This window comes from Populus trichocarpa, chromosome 1, assembly GCF_000002775.5.
Source record: "Populus trichocarpa isolate Nisqually-1 chromosome 1, P.trichocarpa_v4.1, whole genome shotgun sequence".
Lineage (NCBI taxonomy): Eukaryota > Viridiplantae > Streptophyta > Magnoliopsida > Malpighiales > Salicaceae > Populus > Populus trichocarpa.
The window spans coordinates 38,456,313-38,476,866 of record NC_037285.2 but is presented as its reverse complement, the minus strand read 5'-3'; the positions used below and the strand labels follow the sequence as shown (position 1 = coordinate 38,476,866).

At 31.2% G+C, this 20,554-nt stretch overlaps 1 protein-coding gene across 1 annotated transcript; it reads right to left on the bottom strand.

Annotated features, from left to right (window-relative positions):
• Positions 1-9,884: 9,884 nt before the first annotated feature.
• On the bottom strand, positions 9,885-19,663 carry LOC7485113 (NAD-dependent protein deacetylase SRT1). The gene is made up of 14 exons (XM_024593972.2): positions 19,400-19,663; positions 18,330-18,359; positions 18,003-18,095; positions 16,975-17,094; positions 16,310-16,410; positions 15,996-16,104; positions 15,110-15,189; positions 14,085-14,163; positions 12,451-12,504; positions 12,045-12,141; positions 11,525-11,607; positions 10,882-10,949; positions 10,566-10,668; positions 9,885-10,458 (listed from the first exon to the last, which is right to left on the bottom strand). The coding sequence occupies exons 1-14, from the start codon at positions 19,496-19,498 to the stop codon at positions 10,180-10,182; spliced, it is 1,395 nt and encodes a 464-aa protein (XP_024449740.1). The 5' UTR covers positions 19,499-19,663; the 3' UTR covers positions 9,885-10,179.
• Between the last annotated feature and the right edge of the window lie 891 nt (positions 19,664-20,554).

Below are 20,554 nucleotides of genomic sequence, written 5' to 3'. Positions count from 1 at the left end.
CACATGCCTAGGTTTTGTTATTATTTGTTGAAGTTTTTTTAAAAATATTGAATGGACAATGCGTATCTATTAGAAAAAAAAATTCATATCATCTCAAATGATTAAGATGTCAAAGTTCAAGTTTTGAAACTCTTAAAAACTAATTTTCAACCTATTTTAACCTTAAAAAGTCATTATATAAAGTATAAACATTAATAATCTTATTTCTAATTTCAAAACACCCTCTAATCGGTTTGAAAATAAAACAAGCAAATCAAATAAAAAAAAATTAGATTATGATGTACTTTTTTAGCATGGATAAATATCATACTACCTACATCAAACTCCCTCTCTCCAAAATAAATTCACTAACACCAAGATTAGTAATTTTTTATGTTTGAAATGTGGAAAATCCAAAGCTTTTCTCTCCTATTTTTCAATGATTTTCTCACTTTTATGTCAACTAACAGGGACTGAAACATAAAAAAAAAATAAAGCTTAGGATTGAAATGTAAACATTTAAAATTATAGGGATAAAAACTATGATTTTCAAAAAATATAAGGATGGAAACACCTAAAAAAAGGTCAAATGAGATTTTCAAAAGATTTAAGGACCATAACGTATTTTTTGCAAAAATAATAATAAGGTTTTGCTTTTCATTAATTTTTAAAATATAATAATATTATTCTTTGAACAATAAAACCAATATAGTAATAGTAGATTTTTTTAATGCAAACATTAATTTCTTAAGATATTTACTAATTCAAGGATAAAACTTGTTGTGGACCAAAACAAATGTTTAAATTTCTTAAATAAGTTCAATTAAAATTAATTTTGAAAAATATTGATACATGTAAAAGAGTAAATAAATAGTAAATTAAAAAAATAATTTATTTTAAATTTTCATATGTAATTTTTAAGAAGAACAAAATAAATTTCAAACATATATAATTGACAAATAATCAAAAAATAAAATACTATTAAAAAATCAATGTAAATTTAGACTATTTGTAGCAAAGAAAATATTTTTGAAAATAAATTTTAGTACATATTTAAATTCCAATGATCTATTATATAAAGATTTTTAAAATCATACATCATAAATTGATAAATTTTAAAAATTAAAAAAAAATCATTGTTATCATCCATCTATAATTTTATTATTTTTTACATGTCTTTAACACTCTTCAATAATAATAATAAAAAAAAACTATCATATGTATATTTGATAATATATTTTGAGATGTGTGAAAAATCAACATAATTACGAACACACCAAAAATAATGTCATAAATTTATATAAGAAAAATAACGCGTATCAATTAATTATAGAATCTTGCAAAAACTTTAGTCATTAAGAAAAAGAAGCTTTTAGAAAAAATAATTAAAAACTAAATATATTGAAAAGAAAGAAAATCTAACCTAGTGTCTCTAACTGGATGCGCCTAGGCTAAGCTCAAGGAGTGTTTGTTTTTATAAATGGAGTTATTTTTCAAATTGTTTTATGCTTGAAAAATATTAAATTAATATTTTTTAGATGTTTTTCAATTGTTTTGATATGTTTATATAAAAAATATAAAAAAGTATCATTTTAATATGTTTTCAATTAAAAAACATTATGCACCGCATTATTAAACACATATATAGACCTAAATGCTCATTAAAAAAAAAACAATGAAAGACGTGTCACTCCCCTGTGTTTTCTTCAACTATTGGATTGTTCTCGTGAAATCAAGGGCAATCACTTAAATGTTTTCAAAACACTTTTTTTCACTATTTGCATCAAAAAATACTTCATACTCATCTCCATAATACTTATAAACATGTTTTCAACTCTCAAACCTATCGCAATCCACCTTAAATGGCTCAAAAATGAAATCAAAATCTTAAAATGAAAGTAGATCTTGGTTTTGAACTTCATCTTCTTACCATGAAAGTGTTTTTATGGATGCCAAACAACTTTACCTTATCGAGGCGACCTCTTAGACATCATTTTTTTTTCTCTACAAATGTGGTTGATAATGTCACTTTACTGACTTCTCACTCCTACCTCTTCTCTTTTCAATTTCTATCCCCCTCTTTATACCAATTGTGTCAGGGACCAAAACACATAACTAAAATAAATTTTAGGATAAAAAATAAAAAAATTGTGGCAAACAAGCATGATAGTCATAGAAATAACAAAAAAAACCACTAAATGATTAGTGTTTTGTGTCTCTGCGAACAATATATAACAGTGAAAATCATTGTTACTTTTAATGTATTGGTAAATAAATTAAAAGAATTATTGATATTAATTGGACATGAGAATAATGATTAATAAAAAATACTAACAAAAGCATTGAATGAAAGATGAATTTTATCCTTCATCTAAAAACACTAATTTAGGAATTGTACCATCAAAAATTCATATTTCCAAGTAAATCAAATTTAAATTTCACATTAGGATAGATTGTATAAATCTCTTTTAACTAGTGGTCAAAGCATAAATAAGTCTTTCTATAAATTATTTGATGTTAGTACTCCCTCTCTAAATAAAATTGGAGATTTAATAAGATCTTTTTATTAGTTAAACTAAGATTTCCATACTCAAAACATGTGACATGCACATGTGTGTAGTGTGCATGTGTGTAGTGTTAACATAGGATAATTATATTATTTCTAACATTAATTTAATATATATTTTTTCAAGTGCGTTGATTTTTTAAAACTTTATGTTTATTGGTCCTCCATGTGTATTCTTTTTTGCTTTTTTTATTAAAAGGATTGAGGGTATTTTGGATGTCTTTCTTTGAAAAGAATGTTCTCTCTTCCACTTGAGGGCTAAGGTCAAATGGGCTTCTATTTGTTATCCCTTGAAAGAGAATGACCTGGGAATTAAGAGTGTTCGGACTTGGAATAGAGCAGATTCTCAAGTACGTTTGGAGACTCCATTCAGAGAGATCATCAGTTTTGTTGGGATGGGTCCACAATATTCTGTTTAGAGGTAGATCTTTCTTGCATGTCAGGCTTCCTTCAGTGTCTTCTTGGTCATGAAAGAAGATTCTTCTCAGCAAAGATTGGTGTAGAGGAAAGTTTGTCTCTTGTATTGGTGATGAAAAAACTATTAATTTGCGGTTAAACCATTGGTTACCAGATGGGCAACAGTTCTACGACCTCTTTCCTTTTAAGATGCTAACCTCTACTGGGCTATCCTGGGATGCCATGTTCTCAGCATCATTAAGGAGGGTAATTGGGCCTTTCCATCTGGTAATCCGAAGCATCAACCTACTTGGGACTCAATTTATTTTCACCCCAAGAGTGCCTTACCAGACCATTATGTATGGAAATGTCATTCTTCAGGGAGATTCTCCATTGACTTAGCATGAGAGATTCTTAGAAATTCTAGACCCATATACTCTATGCACCATCTACTCTGATTCTCAAGATTTATTATGAGGCATTCATTTATCCTTTAACATACTTATATGGGTTATCTTCAAACTATGGACAGACTGCATGCTTTTTTCATATCATTCCATCTTTGATGTGCATCCTTCATGGGTCGCAGGTTAAGACACATGACCATTTGTTCTTTTAGTACCCTTTTTTTGCTGCAGTTTGGGGTGATATCACGAGCAGGACCCTATTAGGCTAGCTTTCTATGACATGGCGACATCTGCATCAGTGAGCATACACACACTTGAAAAAAAGTCCATGCATTTACTTGCTCGGTTAGTTTTTTTAGTCATGATTTAGTTCATCTGGTATGAGAGGAATAACCGAGTCTTTCACTAGTTTTACCAATCTTATAAGGATGTTTGCAATGATAATTTTTAGCTTATCTGGTCCCGATTAGTTGAGTTTAAACCAAGGTATCAGATTTTAGTTGCTCTTAGGTCCATCTAACGAATCTCAGAGTCATGAGGCATCATTACTCTTGCTGCTTTCCGGGTTCTTCTTACCTCCTATACTATTCTACAGAGTAGATCATCTGGTTCTATGATTTTTAAGAACCAGTGGATTGGTTTCTAGGTTTTTGATTTCCTGGGTTTCTATTTTAACCATTGGTCGACCGGTTATGGGTTTTCCAAAAACCAGTTAACCAACTATTTGTATAGGTAGTCTGTTTTCGTACCTTTGAGCTTTTTATAACACTTCTTGGAAAAAAAATAACTTTGATCTCTTGTTTTGGAGAAATAAGTGGCTCTCCAGGAATGGAAAGTTTTGCTTTCTTTTCCTGTTGCTTTTAGTAAGTTTGACCTAAGTAACAAACCTTTTTACTTCTTGGGGGTATGCTCATCATACTTTTATACAATTTTCCCTTTAATATAATTACTTTTACAAAAAAAAAATTTAATTTATATTAATTGCTCAATTTTTTAATGACGTGGCCTTTGACTTTAACTTGTTGTTAGTACACCAACTTTCACTTCTATCTTAATTGAGTGAGTGGATTTTGATTTTTCTCATTTTGATACATAACGTTTTTTTATTGTTTCAACTAAACACTTCCATCAATTTTTATTTTCTAATGTTAGTTTTTTTTCTCTTTTTTTGAGTAAAAGTACCCTTTAAAACAATATTATATTTAATAAAAAAATATTTTAAATTAAAATAAGTTATTTAATATATAAAAAAACTCTTTTAATTAATGGCAAATTATCTAAATAGAGGCTAAAAGTTATTTTACAATTAATTAAAACTAAAATAAATTATTAATATAATTAAAATATTATTTATTTTAACCAAATAAATGGATAGCATGTGATAATAAAATAAATTAAAATATTAATGGATTTTTTTAATGGAAGTACTTGCTTGGAAAAATTGAAAAAGTTTGTGTACCAAAACAAAACAAAAAAAAGTTAAAATCTTCCACTATATTGAAAAAAAAAACTTGGTGTACCAATATTGTAATTTTCCCTAATTAATTATAAAAAAGAACAGTTGAGAAAATAAAGCAATTAACATAAATTAGATTAAGGTACTTGATTAAAAGTTTTTTAAAAAATAATGTTCTCAAGTCGAGAAAAATTAAAGTTCATACCCTTGATTGAGAAAAAAATATATAAAGTTGATGTATTGATAATGTAATTATCTTGTATCAACTCTTTAATAATTATGGTTGATACATGGTTGTTAAGATATATTGGTTGAAAAAAATGAGTGGCTAATATATAAAAATTGATCCATAACATAATAGTACAAGCATTTAGGTTAAATGTGATGTACATTCATGTATATGAACCCTTATATATACAAGTCCATGTTCACTCCTAAGTGACTTTCGAATGTCAATCTCTCTATCAAGTGATAGTGGAGCCAATGGTACGATAAGTGTTTACGAAGTCAGTGGCCTAGTATTGGTTAGAGCAAGTATAAAGATAATATAGATTGACTCTTATGCTTGTTGCCCCCATCCCTCATAATAGAATAAAAAGCTAGTTGGATTCTTAGATAAAGAGCTACAAATAATTTGTATAGTAATAAGACGCCGCTTCAAAGTTAGGAGCATAATGTAAAAGGTGTGATCTCTTTATAAACCAAGCTTTAAGAAGAATAGAGAGCTCTCAATATTATTACGGTATTTGTATTGTGACTGTCAAACTTGGAACATTAAAGATGTTTTTGTTGGAGAAAGAGTGTTAAAAAAGGATGAAACTTATATGAGAAGGGAAGATTGTTGAAATACATGCATATGTTATGAAAACTATTGCACATTGTTTAAGAATAAGGAAAATGCACGCTTATACATAAGAATGGATCCATAACCAAGAGTCTAGACTTTTGAATTAAGTATAATGCTCATTTATATATGTAATCCATTGTATGTAATGGTCTAAGTGACTCCTTAATGTAAATATTTTCCTAACAAGTGGACTTATTAGCCCTATGGGTTCATAATTATTATGGTTATGGTGTTGAAGATAACAAATATTAATGGTACTAATTTGTGCTCTAGTATTTATGTTTTATAGATATATTAAGAAGAAAAAAAGAATGAATTGAGCATTCATTTGAAGACATTTTTATCCAAGATACAAAAAAGAACTTGAAGAGTTTTATTGAAAGATACATATTCAAGTTCAAATATTTAAAGAGTCTTTGAAGTTTAATGATTTGTATATATTTATTGAGAATACAAAAGAACTTAAAGTGGATGATGATAATGGAAACCAAGTCTTCAAGATAAAACAACTTAGGTATGCTATTTTGATATCTTGTTTAAACTTTTTATTAAATATTTAAAATTTAGCTTTAAATAGTTGCATCAAACATAGTACACGTGCATATTATATATCATTTAGTTAGCAATAAGTAGAATAATGTTTATAAGTTTAGTTGAAAAGTGGTCATTATCCCTTGCTTAAACACATGTTCTATTTTGCTTAATCAATCACTTCAAATCTATAATTGAATATTTTTTATAACTATCAATGTTTTTTTTAGAAAAAAAATTATAGTTTTTTGTCTAGTGTCTCACTTATGCTTTATATATTACAAAATTTCTTAATTTACGAGACAATGACTAACGTCTTTGGTGGGCACATATGCAAGCATTTCTTTTCTATATTTTCAATCTTTCTCTTATAAGTTGTTGATTTTATGCTAATCAATTTTTAGGTTCTTGTTATTTCTTTCTAATAGTTAGTTTCATAAACTAGCTTTTTTTTCTTTTTTGTCTATTTGGTTAACTAGTTAGAAGTCTTGATAAAGATATACAAAAAGATCGAAACATTTAGTTTTTGAGGCTTTTTCCTTATTCATGTGTGCTCCTTGTTTTTTTTATGTAACAATTCATTCATTCTTCACAAATAATCTTGATTATTCTTATTTTCTCAATTATTTATAACTCAATCATTCTTTTATGGAGAAACTAAACTTTCATTAAGAGATCAATGTTTTGAGCGAGCTTTAAAGGTTTAGATTTTTTCTTTCTTTCAATGTTCTTATTCTTTTGTTTTTTTTTTCTTACACCATTCATTGAGAATATTTAAAGCCAAATCCGTACATCACAAAAGCTTGTGCCTTTCATTTATAAATCTACTTATTTAGTGAGTTTATGAGATAAACTTTAAGTGAATAAATTGTGAAAATGTGATCAAGGCTTCAACCATTTGAGATTTAGGAAGTGGGATTTTGAGAGCTTGTGAGCATAAGAGTTATTATCTTCAACTAGTGAAAAGAATTGCTATATGTAAAAAGATGAGGTCTCATTCTTAAAGAAGGCTATCATGGTTAAATAGAATATCTAAGTCTATGAATTGAGGAATGGAGTGCATGTTAGAGTGGAACCACTATAAATCAAGATGTTTTTATTTCTATTACTTATTTCTTTATTTTAATTTATATTTGTGATATGTATGGTTTATTAAGTGGTTATTTGCATTGGCCATTAAAGTAGTTTAGGGTTTCAAACTAAAAGGAAAAAAATATTTATAATCAATCACCTAATTCATCATTTCTCTTAGGTACTTGGGAATTACAATGACAAACATTATAATTGGATTTTTTTAATCAAAATTAACCATTGACAATAGATTTAAAAGGTTTTTTTTTTAAGTTAACATAGAATTAACTTAAATAATTTATTAATTTTTTATTACTACCAGTTAAAGGAAAACCTAAGTTTAGTTAAGAGAATGACCTAATTCAATTCTAAGAATTGTTTAGGGACTACTACTATTTTGTAGTTAGACCATTCAAAGAGGTTTGCATATTTTATCATAGATTTCAACCTCCATCAACCTTGTCAAAGATAATGTAAAAGATGAAACAAAATAAAATGATTAAATCTTAGAACTTGTCTCCTATGCATCTAGATAAAAGGAATGTTCGATTGACTCTACTTAAGTTTGTTTTAAATTTGATTGAGCTAACCAACCATAACTTATATAGTTTTATTGACTACCATAATATTATTATAATAAGTCATGTTGATTGTATTTCCCATCTCTAGATAAATAGCTTTAAATCAACATTAAATATGTTTAAATTTTGATAAAACAACATATCTTCATAAAGATCCACTAATATCTAATTAGAGTATAAACAAACTTGTTTTGAATTTTTGAAAATGAAATCAAGCCCCAAAAAGGGATGACTAAGAGGTTGAATTAGAAGCATAGAAATGGTAACATACACACTAAAAGTTGGTAGAGGTAATGATGTTAGGAAAGGTGGAAGTATTATGAGAACATCATAATTCTATCCGAGTGTAATTCTTTGTTGATAAGAGAAACTAAAGTGATAAAGAACCATCATGTGACATATCTGATAGAGGTTGCTCCATTGGCTTTTTTTTATCTATGGATTGTTTTCATATTTTTCTTAGCCTAGGGAATGACCTCTATTAGTTGCGTGGAGTAATTGGTCATCATTCATTATAACCATGTTTTTTCTAGTTTAGTTTTTTTTTTTTTCATGTAACTAATCTAATATTGTTTAAACAATTAGTCTTACTAGGCATGTATCAATCTATTGGTTAGTCAATTGTTAATCCGTTAACAGATGGTTGTCAATATATTGATTAATCACTGATTCTTCGATCAATATGTTATATATTATTCATATTTTTGTTTTAACTAGGAGAAAATATAGTTAGGAATTTAATCCCTAGCTAAAGGAGATGACAACCTTGCAAATCAAGCAAAATGTGAAATTCTTAACTTATTTAATAGGCCTGGAGAGGAAAAAAAATAATGCCAAGAAACTATAAAATAAGTGAAAATAATAAAGAAAAAAAAGCAATAAAGATAGATAAAAGCCTATTAAGGAAAGATGTGAAAAATGATGTACCTTCTAATGAAAGAAAAGAAAGCAATAAATTGCATCATTCTCAACCACTGGATTGTTTATTTATATTGTTACATGAATAAAATTGCATATAAACTTAAAATCATAATCCTATACAAACCATTTATATGAATTCTGGTATAACTTATAGTTCTTATTTACAAGTTTCGTTCTAAATAATTATAAGTGTTCTTGATACACTGCAACATCCATCGATTAATCTACTAAAAACTTTTGTTCTATATAGAACTTGATTGATTAAGTAATTCTTAATCTCCTTGATTGATGGCCAGTCTTGGCTAGCTTGATTGATCAATGTGTTCTTGTTTCTATATAAACATTTCTTTACATAACCCATGAAGTAAAAGCCAATTGTTCCACCACAGTGAATTGAACCCAAAACCAACAACTCAAGGGGCTTAGGTTATCAAAAAATTAACCTTTCCTTCTCCTTTTATTTTTCCTCTCCTATTATTTGAGATTTTCTTTTTTGTACCGTACATTTCTTAGACATAACAACTATATTTAAGAAATTTAACTCTTTATTTTCTTATCTTATGTTTTCATAATTAATAGCTTTAAATTATTTGATTTATTTTAATGTATAATTAATTGGGTTTTAAATAAATACTACACAATAAAAATATTAAAATAACACTTTTAAGATTCTCAAAATCAATACTTCTTAGCCCTCCTCTCTCTCCTCTAAACAACCTCTCCTTAAAATATTCATATTTTTGGGTTGTAGCTAATAAAAACTATACATGCTGCAATCCCTCTCTTCTCTTAATTGTTTTCTTTTATTTTTAATAATCTCATATTTAATTACTAGATTTTATATCTTCAATAATCCAAATAACTATGAATTTAAATTTGATTGATTTAAAATTCATTTAATTTTTTATCCTAAATCATCATGTTTTTAACAGAAAAAATTAAAAAATCAATTAAATCAAGAAAACCAGAAAAAAATAACCAAAAATACCAAACAAGCTATTAGACCGAATAGGCATTTGAAAACCATGAATCAACTAGAGAAACGATTGGCAATTACAAAAAAATCAATTAAATCAAGAAAACCAGAAAAAAATAATCGAAAAAACCAAACAAGCTATTAGACCGAATAGGCATTTGAAAACCATGAATCAACTAGAGAAACGATTGGCAATTACAAACTAGTTTTTCACCAGCTACTGCAAGACGAGAATATTTAGCTGCCATTGAGAAACCTACTGTGGAGCAGTATAGGATATGAAAAGGTTACATGACTAGGTCAAATCTAACTGGTTTCGCTACCTTCCTATTCGTAGCTGGGAAGACCGAGTGTCGCATCTAACAAAATTCACCCAGTCCCTACATATCATACTACTTTCTATAAGTAATCAAGCACATTTATACATCCAGACCACAAGCCTTGCTCTCTAAAATCTCGATTTACGCTTGCGACCAAACGATCGCTTCCGAGATGTTTTGGTCCCATTAACCCCTCTTGGATGTTTCACATCACCATTACTCCAAGAATCAGAATTGAAAGCTTTAATGTTGGTTACTAAAGCATGGTTTGCAACCTCGGTTTTTGGCTCTAAAATGACCTTTCTTTCGATCAGTGCATTCTGACCACAGCACAAATCTTGAATTGCCCTCTCCTTCAGATTTTGTATGGCCGACTCCTTGTCAAGGTTAAAGCAGTCACTTGAAACCTGCACAGAGAGGGGACAGAATTTCCTTACACCCCTGTTCATTTGCAAAGCAAGAGTGGTATAAACTTCCAATAAACAGCTCTCACATACTTCATTAAGCTTCTTACCTTAAAATTGACAGGGACATTAATTTGGATGGAGGGACAACCACATCCATCACTGAAGTTGAGTTTCAAGAGGATTTCAAATGCTTCTGCTGGTGCAGTCCTCCTGATGTATATATAAACCAGAAGAATTGTGAGGGCAAGAAGGTTGAGTAACACTTGTGGGCCAACAATTCAACCTATTTATATGCAACAGAAGCATGGCCAACAAATTGCATCTTTGCAGAAAATAAAGTATACAGCTCAACAAAATGTTCTCACGATAAGTTCTCAATTTTTTGAGCAGTATACTTTACATACAGGATGGGATTAGACCAACCTTTTTAGGTTAAATGGCTGGTCATGTAGCACAGCCGCTTTGTATTTTTGAGCATCTGTGAAGGACACCTAAAATGCAAGTAAAACAGGAGGATTAGAAGCAGCATAGTAGTTTGGTAACAAAATAAGAAATTGCCTCGTCCAAAGATGGATCAGACCAAAGTAGTGTAACTTGGCACAAGAAGTAACTATGTAATAATGTAATGTAAATTAAATCAAAGTTAGTCAGTTTGCTAGCAACTAGCAGACAAACCCTGGTCATGGAATGGATACCACAACTATAAATAAAATAGTGGGACTTCTTGAAAACAAAATGCCCCTGTTAACTTTTAATAAAAGCAGGAACAACTAAAGGAGACTAATTAAATCCTGATCATTGCATCATATAAATTTTATATTTTTAAGTGAAAAGTGCTGAAGTTTCTTGCTTTCTTTTTTTCTTTCCTTCCTTCTTTGTGTTTTTTTTTTGGTAACTAAAAGTTCTCTCCAACATGCATTGCGTCTGCCACTTTAACACAGTAACCTTAAACAATCAGCTATCCAAGGCCATCGCAGCCCAACTTTTGGAAAAAGAACACTGCAACATACAAAAGCAAAGCATGATTAAAGGCATCAAGCAGAATGGCTCTCTGAAAAAAATTCACCTCAATGGACTCGATGAATGGCAACGGTGCTTTCAGTGCATGTATACTTGCCACCCGGAGGTTCCAGTTCACATATCTTTCATCTATCAAATGCCACACCACATAAGAAATCTATAAACCATAGCGTCAAATAGTTGCCAAATGCTACAAATGAATTTCCAGTAGATGTCTCATATGAGGCCACTAGCGATAAGACTGATGTCTTTCAAAACAATAGTGAGACAAACTTCATTCTCATGTAGTAAACACATTCAACAGAAATTAAAAAAGAGAAATAGAAAACCTAAATTTAGTCTTTTAGAAAAGATATCAAGCCCAGACTATATGGAAGCAAAAATTTATTCTAGAGCCTATGGAAAGAATAAGATTGCCAGGCCCAAAACATCAGGGTTTGTTGCTTGAAGGATTGCTAACATTTAGGATAGTCCAATAGATGGATGATAGCAGTACATTAAATGCATGTTTCACAGGCATGACATGACATTTAAATGTAGTTCTCTGTGCATCAGCAGAAGATTACCTAAACTCAATGACTGAGTTATGATAACTTGAAGAAGATCAATCCTGACATATGGAGCAATCCTCAAATTGAGCAAGTTCATGACCCCTGCAATAACCTGTTCTGGATCAAATCATTAAATTGGAATAGCAAATAACACAGTTTTTCAGGATCTATATGACAATGAGAAATTCTGATCTACAATCTACACATACTTTATGCACACGTGTTAAAGGCTAATAAATTTTAAAAATTACATAACAGAAAAAAAGAAAGAATAGGAAAGTAGATACCCATTACCCTCTATATGCCAGCTTGTACAACAACAACTGGTCCATGTAAAGTTAATCTCAAAAGAAAAAAAAAGGGGGGGGGGGCAAATCACAGGAAGGATCACTTTTGTACTTGTAAGCAGAAATATCGGTACCTTGTCTACAAATCCATGGATCACCAAACTTGCCTTCTTATCCTTCGGAGTTTTCTGTATAGCGGGTAAGAAAAAAGTATGTGAAGTCATATATATAACATGCAAACCTTACTATAATAAATTACAGTTTTGTTTTACTGTTATTCTTTGACATTGTGGTCATGTCAACCCAATAGTGATAGTCCCCTCAATGAATTATGCATGCTTTTCATAAATCTTTGATAAAGTAAAATATTCTATGCGTGTTTATGACTTTGTGTCTGCGTTTTCTGATTAAAGAAAGAGATACTATCTTTTCATCACAAAGTACAGTTAATTCCCTCATGAATTCATCATCTACCGTAAAGATGTTCATACCCACGAGGGAACCTGTGTCTTAAGAGTTGGAGTTCAAGAGCAGAGCTATAGAAACAAGGAAATATGGTAATTTCAATATGATTCCAAAATTAACACCAGAGTAAATCAGCACAAAAATAATTCAAGTAAAAGAGAACATGTCAATTGACCCAGCAATACGATTTCCACGAGGGAACCCATGTCTTAAGAGTCGGAGTTCAAGAGCAGAGCTATAGAAACAAGGAAATATGGTAATTTCAATATGATTCCAAAATTAACACTAGAGTAAACCAGTACAAAAATAATTCAAGCAAAATAGAACATGTCAATTGACCCAGCAATACGATTTCCATCCGCAAAGCCAAGATAAAAATAATAAAGCAACAATCAGATTTTTTCGTGGAAGTTCTCCAAATCCAAACCTGAAATCATTGCTTTGATTGCATTTCATAATTGTGATTGCAGGGTCCTGCAATCACAATTCCTACTTGAAGAGAAATCCTTTTAATGATGCCTTGGTGAATTCAAGCAGAAACCATTTCCTCGTCACAATTTCCTTTCCTTCTTGGTAGTTTGATTTTTGCAAAGGTGGTTCTGTTTTATGCTATCCTAATCCTATATATCTAGATTTTTATTTCATTTTCTATCAAAAGTATATGAAAAAGAAAAGCTACTGCAATTCCTATGCCACCCGAACGCTCAAGATCTCAGGCACAACAAAATATCTGCTGTTAGTACAACACTGACCACACTGTTCTCTCAGAGGCTTTTAGCTGGAGCAATATTTAGGACTGCCAAATTTTCAAAGCATCACCAACAAATTATTAGGAAATGGAGAATCTACTTATTTCAGTCACCTACTATAAGTTAGTGTTTTGCTACATTTATGAGTATTTAACACAAGTGATTGCTAACTGAAAGGAAAGAGGAAAGCAAACAATTAGAAATAAAGAGGATTCAAATCGAAATGACACCAGTCATCCTTAAACAGATCAAAATTTACTGCTCATAAGTGGTAAGAACCCTTTTCCAATTTTATTACAAAAATCTGGTTCCCTCTCATGTTAGCAAAACTAGTGCTTTGGGAACAAATATTTTAGGGCAACCTATAAAGATCCATCCATAATAAGCGGGTGATATAATACATGATTCCACCCACGTATCAGTTTACTATGTAATCTCAATCCACTTGCAGTTACAAACACATACATCCTTAGAAAGAAACTGTGAAAATACCTGAAGATTCACAATTATAATCTTTCAACACATACATCCTTAGAAAGAAACTGTGAAAATACCTGAAGATTCACAATTATAATCTTTCCCCCACCTCGGAGACATTTTAAAGGCAGATTGCATGCAGGAGTGATTTGCAAACTGCACAGGGTAAATCATGTTGGTAATGAGATGTATTAAAAAAAAACATTCAGGAATATGTAATCCAATTGGAAAAAGTACTGAGCAACAACTGGTAGTAGGTTTAAGTTTCATAAGTTACTCACATCACACATGCCAGCATTAAAATTTAACACTTAGTTATTAGATGCATGTGTGTCAACTGGATCCTATGTATTCCTTTTCCTCTGATACATGACTGTGCTTAAACATTTATTGGGATTGTTATAATTATTTTGTTAAAAGTGTCGTTTTCGGTATCTTTACTTTATTTATGACACTTTAAGAAACCTAAGGCTTGAAATCCATCTGAAAGCTGAGATTGTAATATGGACACAAAGGATAGTAAATTTCTTTTTCATGGGGTACAAAGCAATACGCAATACCTTCTTACTTGCGTAGATGGCTTTGTCTACTTAGAATGTTTTACACTCAATTTTTTAGTTTTGTTAAAATCTTGAAGCAGCATAGAGAGTAGGGAGATGAGAAAGATAGGGGGAGAGAGAGAGAGAACAGCTTGATAGGAGGTTGCAGGAATGCAAGGATATTGTTTGTAACTTAGGAGCAGCCAATTCAATCATGCATTTCCACAGAATCAATGTAATATTGAGAAGCAATCTAGCATGCTTTGGTAATTCGAGAAATCTACATGAATTTCCAACGAAGAAGCTACCTGCTTTTTTCTTTTTTTATCAATGGGTATGACGGTAGAGAATATATGCCAAGGTATGCTAGTTTAGATTTTGAAAGAATTTAATGTGCATTTTCTTTCTTTTTTTCAAGTGTATATCCAAAGCAGCTGGCTAGGCCTGTTGTCAGTGATTCATTAAAGTGGTTTATTATGTTGAGAAAATAGCACACCATTAACGAATAGAATGAAAATTAGAAACAAAGGTACATTACTGTAAACTAGCAAATCTCTCGTTACCTTGTCCCCAAACATAATACAACATCAGCCATCCTGCAGTGTTTCTCAGCTGGAAGCATCTCCTTTGTGGGCAATGCATCCTGCACATGCACATTGGTGCATGCACACACAGATTCTCAGCAGCATGTGCTTTCAATTGAATTGTAGTTATCGTTCAAAAATTAAGTTGTAGAAAAAAAATGTGGAAACAAAGGCATCAGATTAAATTTATCCAACTTTTATTCCCGGGGCTATTTAAAGCCTAATTAAAGCACTGAATTCAATCAAAAAGTCAGTGATCATCTTTGTGAATTAGCAGGATTTGTAACCTTGTCTATCTATCTGAATACCATAGAACAGTGTCTTTCAATTTTCACAAGATGCATGTGCCATGCCTCATCTCAAACAAATTGATCTAGAGTCAACCTTAACCCATCCATTCAAGACAATCTTTCAACTGCAGCAGAAACTTTCTACATGATATTTCACATCACCTGAGCATCTAATCCAGTGCCTTTTGAATTACACTTCACCATCCACTAACCAACTTGTTTAAAATGCCATTACAAACAAATGGATTAGTTTGAGAAGGTAAGATATCATTTTTTTATTTGATGGTCAGGTGGTATCCTCGGCCAACTTGTGCACCCCAAAACTAACTCTACCTTCCAGGTGAGGTCAAAAGGCATCTATCTACCCCGGGACTAAGGGATTCATGACAAAACAGATTCTCACATCCTGGACTCAGAATTGAACCCTGACTGATGAGGGGAGTTTACCCACTTTCCAACTTGGCCAACCCTCAAGGTTGAGGATAAGATATCAAGAATCTATATATATATATATATATTTTTTTTTTTTTCTTGAGCCTTAACTAATAGCAACCCAGAAAATAAACAAAATATACCTCCCAGTCAAGAACTGTATCTTTTAGCTTTGCTCCACATTTGACATCAGAGCAGCGTCTTGATGTCTCCTTCAACCCAATAGTTTCAACCTCAAAATCCCGAAAATACCTTCACAGTTTTGACAACAACAATAAACTTAGATTTGGAAAGCAATTTCTAAATGGAAATGATAATTGTACAAACAAAAACTATTATATAACCACACTAATCAGTGTTGATACTTGAAATGCAAACAATTGAAAGGAAAAAAAGTAAAAAGAGATACATATTACAATATTAAAAGAACAGGAGTGGCTTTAGGAATGAATCTTACTCAACACCACATGAAGGGCAAACTTCCATGAAGGAATTCCCATGTAATTCAGCAAGTTTCTCCCTTGGTATTCCAGACCGAAGATGGAGGCCATCGACATTCTGGCATATGAATATAATAAGTGATCCAAATCAGTATCTGGAAAGCAAGCAGATTAGTTTATATGGTAAAATAACCAGAGGCCTCTTTGAGAGATAAATGTCAAAATGATGCAAAAAACATATAGATTTTAGCATCATTCTGTTGAGGAAAGCATTATTGCAAAAGGAATCATGGGTGTCATTGAGGTTCCGAGTAATCTAGAAAGCATAAATGATAGCAGTATGAACAGTTACATTTCCAATGTACCAAGTTACTGAGGGACTGTTGAAAAGTGATTGTGGATCTCAAATGTCTAATTTTGTTGACCCGACAACAAGAAAATTACTTGAATCAAAGGATAGTATCTCTCTCACACCCATCTCAGAAAAAGCAACCCCCCCTCACCAACAAAATAATAATAAATAAATAAAACACACACACATCCAAGGCACCTACACAAACTGCACTTGATGACTTGCATCATCCTATTCTAGAAGCAGGCTTTATATGGAAGCTAACACATTCGCCATGGGTAGAAAGTATATGGCACATTGCTAAAGAAGAATGAGTCACTAAAGCCGTACCTGGCTAATAATAAACTTTAAAATGCCAGCCTTCTCCAGCTCAACCAAAGCCATGTGTGTCATGCTTGGCATTGCTCGATGAAATGGTAGCGATGCTTCAGGTAATGGTTTTCCCTCGCGCTGCATTCAGTTGATGAGAATCAAAGAAATAACCCAATAAAACTTATAGATAATCATAAAACTCAGCTTGTTTACTTCTGAGCTAAGCTTCCAGAAAGATGAAATTTTTAATAGATAAATAAACCATTAATGAAAGAAAAAGGAAAAGGAACAAGATTGCTGGAAGTCCAATAAGATTTTAACATCCAAACTATGAATTTTCCTATAACTTGATCATACTACAATGAACCTCACAGGATGGCATGACGGTCCTTGCTCATGCACACACAAACTCATGTTAGTGCCTTTCTTGTTTGTCTAAGGCAGCTTTGGATGACTGCGAGCCTTCCAGCGGCAACTAGATTGCCTTCTAACTACCTTTTTAAGTCTTGGAGGTACTGAAGCTTCACAAAAGTGCTTAGAGCTTAGATTTTCTTCTAATTTCTTTAGTCATCATTGAAGGGAAAACTTTTCCTTTCTTTGTTTTTTTTTTTAAAAAAAAGCTGACCGGAGCCCTGCCATCTCTTTCATACTCCCTGTTGTCAGAACTCAATACTAAAGTAATTTCCTAGCACATAGTGAAACATTGTTGGATTAGTTCTCACCCCAGACAAGGCATGGAAATCGAGATGTGTTCCTCATTGGCTTTTGTGAGACATTCCATGAGTAAAGGAAACAACTTATGTTCATATATTTATCTAAAGTTTAGGAAACTATTTATATACACACAAAAAAGTACTAAGTTCCATCACAGGTCATAATAGTGAAGAAGGCCCACCATCTACCTCTCCCTTGAAATAAAATGTAATTATAAGTTTGTACAAAGTTCTTCAGGTAAAGGACAAAGTACTATTAGATAGAGTTCTTCTCAAAAGGAAAAGGAGATTCATTAAATTCCATTTCTCCCAAGTAAGTAATAGAATTTTCACCTGTAACGTCCAAATTCCCTTGGGACCTCGAAAATCAGGTATGCCACAAGATGTTGATATTCCTGCACCTGTAAACACAACTAGATGCTTGCTCTGCAAGTGCAAAGAAACAACTTAAAGGGTTGATTGGACAAACATATCTACAAATCATTAAGTATAAGAAACATAAAATGCAAAAATATTTTTAACAATGAAGATCGTGGGAGTGGTATTTTCTTTTTCTTGTTCTTTTTCTTTCTTTCTTTTCTTTAATTTTTTGAGTGGTGAATTCAATTGGATGACGTAAAATTATAGACACCATTTATAACAAATTTTGTAGGTCCAAACCTTTTGTATCATCTCAGCAAGTCTTTCAATCTGCCAATTAAAAAGCAAATCAAAATTAAATAAGCAATGGATGCAAATGTGAGTAATGATGAAAAGAGCTCTGTTATTTGAAAAGGAGAAAAAAAAACAAAAAATCAGCAACTTAACTAATGCAAATGTTATCACATAACCAAATCAGCAAATGCTTGGTAACAAAAAATCAGCAACTTAACTAATGCAAATGTTATCACATAACCAAATCAGCAAATGCTTGGTAAAAGCCTGTATATGCATACACATAGCATCCAATAAAAAGTAAAACTTGAAATGAATCTACTCATATTGAATGAACTGATAACACGGTAGTCTATCTATTGACTGCCACACTATAATGAAACCTAATTTAAAAGAACAAAAAAGTTATCTCCAGGATTCTCAAGATTATCCACCTCCCCTCCCCTTTTTGATTGCTTAAAAGACAATGTCAAGTTGAAAGGAAACTTTAAATCCAACAATCTAATGACTATCAGCAAATGATGCATCTGCTCGAGTCTAAAATCCTTCCTTTTCATTTTCCAATTCCTCCGTCCTCTTACAAACCAATCAGACAATAACAAAATTCAACGTAAAACCAAATGAGCCGCATTGCAGCGATATTTGATCTGAAACAAAATATCAGTTTATTTTATTTTTAAAACTCCCTTAATATCCTTCAACCCCACAAATAAACAAACATTATTGCCCATTTACATTACCATGATGCCTAGTGATTAAAAGACATCTGCATGATTAATAAGTACCAAAAATGAGTAAAATCAGTGATACAGAAGCTAAATTCTATTGAAACAAAATGAAGTACCCAGAAATCAGATCCCATCGAACAACAACCACTATTATAGAACAATCAAAACTCGCTCGCTCGCTCGCGCTCCAAGCTTATGGAAAAAACCCGAGTAAAGTAACACTAAAGTTTCAGTCTTACAGATAGATGATCACTATAAGCAATTAACAACTAGAAGCAATTAACAAAGTCGAAGAAAGAAAGAAACCCATGCAATAATAATAACAAAATGTGATAGAAAAAGCTTTACTTTTTCTTGCAAAACATGAGATGAGTCGAAGAATTCTGACATTCCAACGTTGCCCACATCTTCAATGTAAGAAAGCTTTTCTGCATAACCCAGAGACATGGTGATCAGAGCTGTAAAGAAGAAGAGAGTTTTCTATTTGTTCTCAAGGAAAAAGCATTCCACCAATAAAAAAGTGTTTCTTTTGCTTCTTTTAAGGAGACCCCCCAAAAGCCAAAACAGCTTGCTCCATATTAATATCAAGCAAGCATTCTGGGGGAAGAAAAAAAAAAAAATTGAATAAAAATTATATTGATGCCCCCTTTTTCCTTATTAAGAATTTTCATTAATTATTATTAACAATAAGGAGATTCACCGTGCAAAATTGCACGGTGGATCCTCTCCCAAACACTGTGCATTCACTGGTTATAGAGTTTTTATTTTTTTCCAAGTCTTTTTATTTTTTTATTGTCATTTCTAAACTAAATTAAGGCCAATTTAAGTAAGATTGGTAAGAGATGATAAAATAAAAAAACAGAGATCCAAAGTAAAAAATGTAGAGAAAATAAGTGGTGATTGCAAAGTTTGTGAAATAAGTTAATTTTGGTCCTCTTAATTTTTTAATAATATATTTTTGTCCCTGTAGATTTGTAAAATTCATTTTTGATATATAATTTTAGTTTTATTATTTTTCAATCACTGTAGTAAAGAGAGAACAGAGGAAGTCATCAAATTCTAGCCGAAGAAAAATAAAATCATAATTGACACCAATTCTCGTTATGAAAAAAATTGAATTTGGTACCAACGTGTTCCATTCAATAAGAAAAGTTTGATGATGTATGTTTTGAGTCTCAATGTTGTTTGAAAAAAAATAAATCTAGATCAAGAAAGAAAACTCTTATCTGGTTTGATTTGGTGTTTCAAATTGTTTTTGGTGTTGTTTGGGTTGATAAATGGAATTTTGATGTTGTAGGGTGTTTAGTAGGTATTTTTCAGTGATTATAAGTTGAGAAACATGTTTTTATGAGAAAATATTTTATGGCCTAATTTTTCAATTACCATAATGATGGCTGAATTCTGGACTGGCAGACACATTATCTCCTGTAATAGATGACGTGTCGTCTATCTTATTTTATTTATAAAAAATGGTCATCTGCCACTCATAAATTTTTAAAAAAT

Coding starts and splice junctions, on each gene's coding strand:
- LOC7485113 (XM_024593972.2), bottom strand. CDS start 19,498: ATGTCTCTGGGTTATGCAGAAAAGCTTTCTTACATTGAAGATGTGGGC. Junction 15,190..15,995: donor ATACAGTTCTTGACTGGGAG/GTATATTTTGTT, acceptor GTGCATGTGCAG/GATGCATTGCCCACAAAGGA. Junction 12,505..14,084: donor TTATAATTGTGAATCTTCAG/GTATTTTCACAG, acceptor CCCGCTATACAG/AAAACTCCGAAGGATAAGAA.